General features: G+C 47.6%; 1 protein-coding gene across 1 annotated transcript; it reads left to right on the top strand.

Moving 5' to 3' along the window:
- Positions 1–210: 210 nt before the first annotated feature.
- LOC139766090 (uncharacterized) lies at positions 211–9,286 on the top strand. Its single transcript, XM_071694240.1, has 2 exons — positions 211–3,991; positions 7,482–9,286. The coding sequence occupies exon 1, from the start codon at positions 889–891 to the stop codon at positions 3,970–3,972; it is 3,084 nt and encodes a 1,027-aa protein (XP_071550341.1). The 5' UTR covers positions 211–888; the 3' UTR covers positions 3,973–3,991; positions 7,482–9,286.
- Positions 9,287–10,698: the final 1,412 nt, after the last annotated feature.

Genomic DNA, 10,698 nt, shown 5'->3' with positions numbered 1-10,698 from the left:
CTGCTGCTGCTGCTGCTGCTGCTGCTGCTGTCGAGGTCATGATGGGCGGAGCCTGACTGGTCACCGCCCCATGACATCACACCGAAAGCGCCGGCACGAGAATGGTCTGGAATTTCCACAGTTACTCAATGTGTCGCCATCTCCCGCCTTGCCTGCTGCCACGGGCAACGCAGATTAAAAGAGAGCCGGTCGGAGCGGAGTGATGGCAATAGGCAAGAGAGAGAGAGAGAGAGAGAGAGAGAGAGAGGTGTTTGTGTGTGTGTGGCCACAACCTCCCTTCACAGTTCGTGTGTGTGTGTGCGTGCGTGCGTGCTGGGGCAGGCAGCGTAGGCGCCAGGATTCATACGTCTGGCACGCGGGCCACAAGCGCCGCCCACATACTCTGCTCACATGTGCTGTGCGTCATACTGCCAGACTCAGCAGTAAACAACTGGCCGTGCTACACTACGTAACCCGGAGAGCCACGGACGGCACCTCAGCTCTCCCCACAGTGCAGTGACTGGACCTTTCCTGGCCCTCACACTCCCGTGCACAGTGACGCATAAAGGATTCCCTCTACATTTTACATCATTTATCTAGAGCGAGGTGGACAACTACGTAGTAGCCTAAGACAGGGCATTGGTAGCCTAGCGATGGTGCCAGTCAATGAATGTTGCTTAGTGACACACTGGCGCTGCGCGTAAACACCAGCGGATTCAGTTCAACTCGTGCCGTGGCAGCGTGAGGACGTGTGCTCCACCGCCCTCCCACCACACCACACTCGTTCAGAAATTCCCAATACCTGAACCTGAAGCACGTGGAACATACTGAGGATACAAATGTTGAAGTGCCAAGGATACCCATTATAGTGCAGGTGCGTTCTAGCGGTGGCGTCTGAAAATAGCCTAAATGGTGTCGCGAGCGAAGGGTTCAGCGGGGACGATGGCGCTCCACTGTTCACAGGCAAAACTTTGGGTGAAGACCCACTACGAACGTCACGAGGACGGCGTGGTAGCCAAGTCGGTCATGTACAAGCACTATGAGGACTACTGCCGCGAGCAGGGCCGCAACATCATGGAAACAAGCATTTTCGGCCGCGTGGTCAAGTCCGTCTTCCCAGACGTAACAATCCGTCGGCTGGGCGGCCGAGACAACCTGAAGTACTACTACTGCGGCATCCAGGCGAAGGAAACCTCTCCCTACGCCATCGACAACGCCACCACCACCAGACCTAAGCGTCGCCTGCGTAAGCGAGAACTTCTTACGGACAAGGCTGACGTACACCGCTGTCTCCTCTGGTTACACAAGAATTACTGCGTCGCTCCAGACTCCTCCGTTAGCAAGTCGGAAGTTCATGACCGGTACGTTTTGGACTGCATAGCAGGTGCGACGGAGCCGTTATCCATGCAGTACTTCGGCATGGTGGTGAGCCACGCCTTCCCACACATCAGTAAGAGGAAGCTGGGGCCCAGAGCCAACCAGCAGAAGTTCTATTTTGGCATCCAGGAGCGTGCAGCGCCCCTGCCCCTCGACACTGTCCCGCCGGAGCTAATGCGTGCGGTGGACCTCATGTTTAATAACGGCAGGTTATGTTACCGGGAGGAACTGGACGCCGACGATGATGACGAGGACGAGGAAGACTGTAGCTGTCGCAGCCCGGTGTCTGACACGTCAGAGGGGTCGCTGCGTGACACCCACACGCCGCTCTCAGGCGAGCCCCTCGGCGCCCACGCCCACCACTATTTCCACACCTGCATTAAGGACGAACCCGTCGACTACAGCCTCCAACACCTCAAACTCAAAGACGAGCCGTTGGACGACAGTTGCTCGGTGAAAGAAGAACCTTTAGACTTACATATCCCTCGCGACATGCATGACATGGACACCTCTTACATAGCCAGTCCCGAGCGATCCCCCTCGGTGGCTACTTCCATAAGTGGTTCTCCTAGTCCCTCTGTGAGAGACCAAAAAACTAGAAAAATCTATAAACCTCGTTTTCACATTATATCCGACTATAATGACGACGGTAGTTGGAATAGTGACCCCGAAAAAAAGATGGAAAAATCAGGAGTACAGTACTGTAATAATTCGATGCAGTCTCAGTGGGAGACGTTCCTCAGGGACTGGCTGTCACGAGCATTTGAGGAATGCGAGAGAATGTGTGTAAATAGGGATCAAGTGTACGCTTACTACGAGAAGTACTGCGAGATGGAGGGCATCATCGCCCTGCCTCTCACATACTTCGACGAGACAGTGCTCAAGGTGTTTCGTGGCGTCGGTACCATGATTCACCCTTCAGAAAAGACATTCTACGAAGGAATTCGTGTCCATATACATTCCGATTTATATAGTCGTATTGAGGAATTAATAGATGGCGAGCCGGTCATCTATCAGTTGATAGACGACGAGTCCAGCATTCAGCAACATTCCATGGAACTGTCGCCTCCGCCAGGCGCTGCCCCCCGGATCTCCCCGTTGACGCTCGACGACGACGATGGGGCCGAGGAGCGCTACGCCGACAACTACCGCGACGCCCCTGACGAGGAACTACATTCCACCCCGGAGGTGCTACGGGATGGCAAGTACTACCTTAGGATGTGGCTCACTGACAACTTCGAGTCCGTACCAGACTCCTGCGTGCTCAAAGCCGACGCGTACCGCCACTACGAAATCTACGCCAAGACCATCAAGCAGACGCCCTTTGAAATGAACGTCTTCGGTAAGATCGTGCGTCAGGTGTTCCCAAAGGTGACCATCAGGCGTCTGGGTGGGCGCGTTAAGCCCCAGTATCACTACTGTGGCATCGCCGTTAAAGCATCAAGCCCTCTTTTCAAGTTCATGAGCGGTAAGGACCCCGCCCAAAGATCCAGGAAGAAGGAGATAGCTATGGATAACAAGAGCGCCGAGATTGTCATCGACTGGCTTCGTAGCAACTACGAACCTGGTACGGAGAGGATCATCATGAAGGGCGTCGTCTTCAGTAACTACTGCAGTTACTGTAAGTCCATTAACGAGAACCCGGTTACTCTGAACTACTTCGGCAAATTAGTGAAGCATTGTTTCCCCAACGTGGAGGTGCGGAAATGTGGAGGCCGTAGTGAACCCACTTGGTATTACTTTGGTCTCGTACCTCGCGGGGAAGTCGGGGCGTCGTACCTAAGTCCGCAACACCACCACGACCCTCACGACGATCTCCAAGTACCCCAAAGTACCTTAGCTGAGTCCAGACAACTGAGTCCCATGGGCCATGACTTGGCTCATCAGCACAGTATACCAACTCACAGTACTAGTCCCATTCCAATCTGCCTGAGTAAAGGTGAAGCGGGGATGCATACGACCGCACCTCCCAATGGTTCCTACAGCTCGACCTCCATGATGCTCCAGTCAGTACTGCTCAACCAGCGCGTTAATCTTGCTCAATCTCCGCTCCTGAGTCGCCGCTCGCCCTTCCCCGGCTCCCCCGGCGAGGGGATGTTGGAAGCGTCGTACCAGCGGCCGCCTCGCGACCTCTGCGGCGCATCGCCCACTCGCACCTACCCGGACACCCTCACCTCGCACTCGCCGGCGGCCGAGGGCAGTAGCCTGCAGGAGTTGCGGCGTCAGCTGCTGGCTCGCTCGCCTTACGAGCCAGGAGACGTGCCCTCAGACAATATGTTCTCACACTCCCCTGGGGACACGTCGGCCCAGTACTGCAGGTCACCTCGAGAGCTGCTGGACAGCGAGGGGGCCATGGCAGCACACTCGCCTGCTGACACGTCCCTCATATTCTCCCACTCGCCGCTAGAGGCCAACTACCCCGGGGCTGTGAGGCCGCGGTCGTCCCTGGCGGCGGGGGGCGGGGGCGGACAGGTGGTGCCGCGTCTGCCACTTCAGCAACAGCAACAGCAGCAGCAGCAGCACCCAGGTGCTCCTCAGGCACACAAGCGACTCAAAGGTCATCTCCAGCTCGGCCTCGACAGTTACGACGTGATGAGTGACATACAACTCGAGTGAAACTCCACGTCTTGTTCTGGTGAGTAGAGGGGTCTATGGTGTTGAGTAGTGGGGTCTATGGTGGTGAATGGTAGGGTCTATAGTGGTGAGCTATGTGGTTTATAGCAGTGTTGCATGAGGATGGTCCTGCAGAGTTGTGTGGTTTATGGTAGTGTTGCATGAGGATGGTCCTGCAGAGTTGTGGTTATGGTAGTGTTGCATGAGGATGGTCCTGGTGAGTTATGTGGTTTATGGTAGTGTTGCATGAGGATGGTCCTGGTGAGTTCATCGGGCTTATGGTGGCGTGCGGTGACGTATGACAGGTGGTCACGGTGAACTGTTGAACTCTTGACACAGTGTGGTGACGTGTTCCTGGTGAACTGTGGTAGTTATGGTGCTGTATGGTGACGTGATTTGATGTGACTTTTTTGTTGTATGGTGAATGATTATTAGAAGAGGTCAGAACCATAGAGCAGTATGGTGAGTGGAGGACCATGTCGGGTCTCACACCCATGGTGGAGTATGAGGACTGGCAGAGTCTCGGTCGTGCTCAAGTGACAAGCCCTGATCACAGCGGTGTGGTGGTCGTGGTGTAGGGCTGGGATGGTGCCGTGTGGCAGTTCGATGATGAGGTGACAGGTTGTTTGTCGATATTGTGAGGAATAATGTTGAGATTCTTAGACGATTTGTTGCACAGGGTGTGGTGAGTGGTAGTACATGGTGTGGTGAGTGGTAGTACTTGGTGTGATGAGTGGTAGTACATGGTGTGGTGAGTGGTAGTACATGGTGTGATGAGTGGTAGTACATGGTGTGGTGAATGGTGGTAGTCCTGCTGGTTTGGGAAAGTGGTGATAAAGTGGAGGAAGTGTGGTTAAGATGGGCTGTGGTAGTATTGGTGTAGTTTTAAAATGAGATGAGCGAATGATAGGTGATATTTACCTTTATATCTGAAATGAGGAAGTTTGCTGGTCTGAACAATCTGGTAGATTGAGGTAGAGTGAATGCTGGAGAAACTGGTAGTTGGAGTGAGTCTGTAGCCAAAGGTAAGTGGGAGGGAGATATTGTGAATATGGTGAAATGTCTTCAATTATGAAGAGTGAATTGATGTTTCTTGTGGTAAGGGGCGAGTGATTTATATATGGCGAGCCTTTTGGTAGTGTTGAGAAGGGGTTAATAGGAGGTAGTGGCAAACATAGAGCTAGTACTTGTTGTTATGTTGAAGTGAGATGGTTGGTTCCAGTGGTGCTTAGTGGCTTTGATGATATGGGCGATAGATACAATGTATTGTGGTCGTTACGGTTTAGTGAATGTATGACGTGTAATGAGTGGCTGTGCTTATGGTGTATGTAAGGGGATGATGATGACCCATTATGGTTAAGGGTCCTGTTTGGTGACAAGTGTACAGTGGCATGTTGTTTGTATCCATAAAGTATTGTAACAGTAATGGTGATTCTTGGTAGTCATGGTGAATGATATCTGGTTAGTAATTACAGTGATACGTATAGTGAAGTGTTGATAGTATTAGGTAATTATGGTGACTAGTTGTGGTGGTTAGGTTTGGTTACTGTGTGTTGTTTGTGGCAGTGATGTTTAAGATCGTTTTGCTGAGTGATTGTTGTAGAGATGAGTACATTGAGATATTAGTGACTGTAATGATAATGATGAGTCATAACTAGTGGTTGTGGCAGTTGTTGTTGTGGGAGAGGTGGCAGTAATGGGAATATTAGTGAATTATGAGTAGTTATGGTAGTGAAGGTTATGGTCGATGTTGTACTGTTAGTTATAGCGAATTATGATTGGATGGTGTTGTGAGTTGTGGTTATGCAGAGTAGCTGTATAGCAAGTGATGTGTACGGTGAATATCATCAGGACTAGTGGGAGGAGAGAGTATGATGACGAGTTAAAACGAGTGTAGCAGCTGTGAGTGAGGGGGAAGGCCAGAGTTATTTCTGTAGTGAATAGTTTATGTCTATCTAAATATTAGGATAACCACGTGATGAATGGGATTGATGAATGGTTGTATGATGACCGAGAGATATGGTCATGGCCGAGTGTTAAGTTTAATGTATGTTGTCCACCGAGGTTGCCAACGGTGATTACCCACCTCGCCAACCAATCATATGTGGTTATGACAAACTGTCACACTGCTACTTGGGAACAGTGGTTGTGAATGGCTACGGTTGTTAGCGTTTGTTAGTGGTTCTTTTATGGTGAAAATATGGGCAAGATGCTGATGATGAACGTGTTTTGATCTGTAGGAATTGTGGTAATGTTAGCATGGCTTCACCTTGTAGGTCGGGAGGTAACCATCATTCGATATTGTACTGTATAACAGTTAAATATGATATTCATGATTATTGCTATGATTTATACTTACTCTTCAAAATAATCTTGATATCTTGTGTAATCGTTTTGATTAATTTGACAGCATTAATCCTTTGTGATAAGATTTAGTTCTACGTAGGAACAAGAGAAAACGGAGGAGTAAGTGAATGGATAACTATACTATATGCCCATCTTCGTCGGGTTTTTATAAAAGTTCTTTTAATCTATTAACATACGTGTAATGCTTTTAAAGTACCAAACATAATCGTTTTCGAAGAAAATAACCAGTATCTCTCTTAAAGGCTGAATCTCAAATAGTGAATTTATAGTAATTTGTAATTTTAGGAATATACTGAAGAATTTAATGTTCACCTTGGCATGATTTCGCACACGTTTAACACATCGCAGGTGATGGTTAGCATGATCCGGAAGTGTCCTGGGGAGTCAAATGAAATGCAAATTAGCAGCACAACACATTTATCTAGATATTTTGTTATTAGTTATCACTGGACGTTCTCTGATCACCGTTGTTGTTGCTGCTTGAATGGTTCCCAAGTCAGTCTTGAACACAAGTTGCTCAAGCATTGTAAGTGATGCATAATGATGACATCCCAGCCAGCCACTGTTCGATGCTGACGTCATGTTGGTAACATGTTCGTGTGGTTTTGTTGCCATCATGTTGGCAACAGATGTTCATGTGGTCCTATGTTGCCATCATGTTGGTAACACATGTTCATGTGATCCTATGTTGTTATCATGTTGGCAACAGATGTTCATGTGGTCCTATGTTGTTATCATGTTGGCAACAGATGTTCATATAATTCGTCACTGATGTGAACGAATACTTTCCTAATTTCAGTGTATTGCCCACTGAGGAAGGACCCCTGGACTTCTATGTTGATATAGCCTTTTTTATAATCTTACCAAAGTTAGGTTCGTAAATTCGTGTTATATCATTTTCATTTAAGGTTCCCTGAACATATATATATATATATATATATATATATATATATATATATATATATATATATATATATATATATATATATGATGCTATGGTGCCTTTCTTCGTCAATTCCTGGCGCTACCTCGATAACACGAGAAACGTCGATCAAGTGTGTGTGTGTGTGTGTGTGTGTGTGTGTGTTCTAATTAGCAGCAACCATATTGACGTTAATTAATACTGATTTCTCTGGACTTTACAGATACGACTGTGATACCTTGACGTACACATAGTCTCATCTCCCACTCACTTGTGCCTCCCTCGCCCGGTCAACATGGGGGGCTGCCCCACCGTCAGAGTGGTGCCCCACCTTCAGGAGAGATGCCCCTTGTCGGAGTGGTTCCCTCAAGCAGGAGTATCTTCGTCACCAGCAGGAATGGTGCCCCCCCACAATAGGAATGGTGCCCCCCAGCAGGAATGGTGCCTCCCCCACAGTAGGAATGGTGCCCCCCCCAGCAGGAATGGTGCCCCCCCACAGTAGGAATGGTGCCCCTAACAGGAGTGTCGCCCCTCAAGCAGGTTGGGGGCCTCTCCTACAAGCAAGAGAGGGCCCACTCCACCCATCTCCACCACCGCCTACCACCCTCCTCCTCCCCAAGTTCACCTGAACCCAGAAAATGCTTGGCCACTTGTTATGTTCTTTTCAACACACACATGGACCATCTCAAGTGTGCTCCCCTGTGCCTAAGAAATGCTCCCTGTGCCACAAAAGGAAAATATATGCTCCCTGTGCCTCAGAAATGCACCCTGTGTCACAGATATGCTCTCTGTGCCACAGCAATGCTCCCTGCGTCTCAGAAATATTTCCTGTGATATAGAAATGCACTTCTGTGGTATAGCAGTTCTCTGTGTTACATAAATTCTCTGTCTCAGAATCTTTTCCCTGTGATATTAAAATGCTCCTTATGTGACAGAGAAGCCGACTATGCCACAGAACTGCTGCCCAGCCTCAGTACCTGCTATTGACAACACAACTTCGTATGGCCCACAATCATGTATCATTCCAGTACGGGAATACTTGTTTACCTTTCATCAGGTACTTAGTACGACCAGGTGCCTCGTTCGACCAGATGCCCGGTGCTTCCATATGCTTGGGAACACCAGGTACCTGGTGCATCCAGATGCTTAAGAAGACCAGGTGCCTAGGACGACTAGATGCCTGGTACGACCAGGTGCCTGGTAAGATCAGGTGTTCCTGGTGAGACCAGGTGCCTTTGACGACTGGATGCCTGAGACGACCAGACGCTTGGGTCAGTTAGGTGCCTGGTACGACAGGTATCTGGGACGACCAGATAACAAGGACGACTAGGTGCCAGATGCCAAGGACAACCAGGTGTCAGGGACGACCAGGTACAAGGAACAACTAGGTGCCAGGAACGACCAGGTGCCAGGGACGACAGGTGCCAGGGACTATCAAATGCCAGGGGCGACCAGGTCTCAGGAACGACCAGGTCTCAGGAACGACCAGGTGCCAGGAACGACCAGGTGCTAGGAACAACCAAGTGCCAGGGATGACCAGGTGCCAAGTTCGACCATCCCCAAAAGTTCCTCAGTGTCTTCCCCTAAAGGTCTTGCCCTTCGTCGCTCGTCCTGCCCCTCTTGCTCTCCAGTCTTTCCCCCTACCATCTCATCCTGCCCACCACCACCTACCCCTTGCCCCCTACCATCTCATCCTGCCCACCACCACCTACCCCTTGCCCCCTACCATCTCATCCTGCCCACCACCACCTACCCCTTGCCCCTCCCATCTCATCCTGCCCACCACCACCTACCCCTTGCCCCTACCATCTCATCCCGACCCAGCAGTCCCAGGGCCCTGGTCCAGCATTGCACCCTCGTCAACCAACAGTACCACAACCCTCACACGTCAGACAGAAAGTTTAGTTCAGCTATTAAATGTATCATTAAGATGTTGCGCTGTTGTCTATTTATTTTATTTATTGATATTACACTAATTGTAGTTTTATACAAAGCCAGATTTCTGTAATACAGGAAGAAGGTTTGGTTTTACTTGTTTCACTCAACCTTTAATCTGTATGTATGCTTGTAAGATGGTATGTATCTTGGTATGTATGCTTGTATGTATGTTGGTATGTATGCTTGTATGTATGTTGGTATGTATGATGGTATGTATGGATGTATGATGGCATGTATGGATGTATGAAGGTATGTATGGATGTATGATGGAATGTATGGATGTATGATGGTATGTATGGATGTATAATGGTATGTATGGATGTATGAGGGTATGTACGGATGTATGATGGTATGTATGGATGTATGTTAGTATGTATGACTGTATGTTGATATGTATGACTGTATGTTGGTATGTATGAATATATGTTGGAATGTATGATTGCATGTTAGTATGTAAGGATGTATGATGATATGTATGTTGTTATGTATGGATGTATGATGGTATGTATGGATGTATGTTGGTATGCATGACTGTATGTTGGTATGTATGGATGTATGATGGTATGTATAGGTGGATGATTTTATGTATGGATGTATTTTGGTATGTATGCTAGATGTTGTTATGTATGGACGTAGGTATGTATGAATGTATGTTGGTATATATGGATGTATAATGGCTATATGTTGTGTACGTGGCTGTATGTGTATTCGTACGTGGAAACAAGTGAGTATGTACGACAGAGACAAGGACAGGAAGATGTCAAGGTACAAAGATGCAAGATACCAATCAGAGTCGACCAGGCTTGGCTATCACCTGGCAAGGTAAACAACGCTATCCCAGACTGCCATCACACACACTCCTGCCCAAGATGACGAAGAGGAAATTTACAGTAAACATTTGAAAAGAAATCTAGATAATTATAAAATAAAACCTTATAAAGGCAGCAATTATGAATATTTACATGTGTATATATGTATATGTCTGTGTATGTATATATATGCATACGTTGAAATGTATAGTTATGTATATGTGCATGTGTGGACGTTTATTTATGTACATGTGCATTTGGGTGGGCGAGACAATTCTTCGTCTGTTTCCTTGTGTTACCTCGCTAACGCGAGAGACAGCGACTAAGTATAATAAATAAATATATATATATATATATATATATATATATATATATATATATATATATATATATATATATGTATATATATATATATATATATATATATATATATATATATGTATATATATATATATATATATATATATGAGAGCTAGAGAATGGTTGTTGTTACATGCTTTCTTCATCTGTTCCTGGCATTACCTCGCTAACACGGTAGACGAGGACCAAATATGAAGAAAAAAAATCACATTGTTAGAGATGGTAAATGTTCAGTCCAGTGAAGGAGACTAGGTGATTCAGAGACGACCACGTTTCACTAAGGTCTTGTGGTCCGGTAACCATACAGGGCGCAGGTTCTGCCTTAATGACCAT

The sequence above is a fragment of the Panulirus ornatus genome, chromosome 57 (assembly GCF_036320965.1).
Source record: "Panulirus ornatus isolate Po-2019 chromosome 57, ASM3632096v1, whole genome shotgun sequence".
Taxonomy (NCBI): Eukaryota; Metazoa; Arthropoda; class Malacostraca; order Decapoda; family Palinuridae; genus Panulirus; species Panulirus ornatus.
The sequence above is the reverse complement of the archived record's forward strand: the minus strand, read 5'-3'. Positions and strand labels throughout refer to the sequence as shown.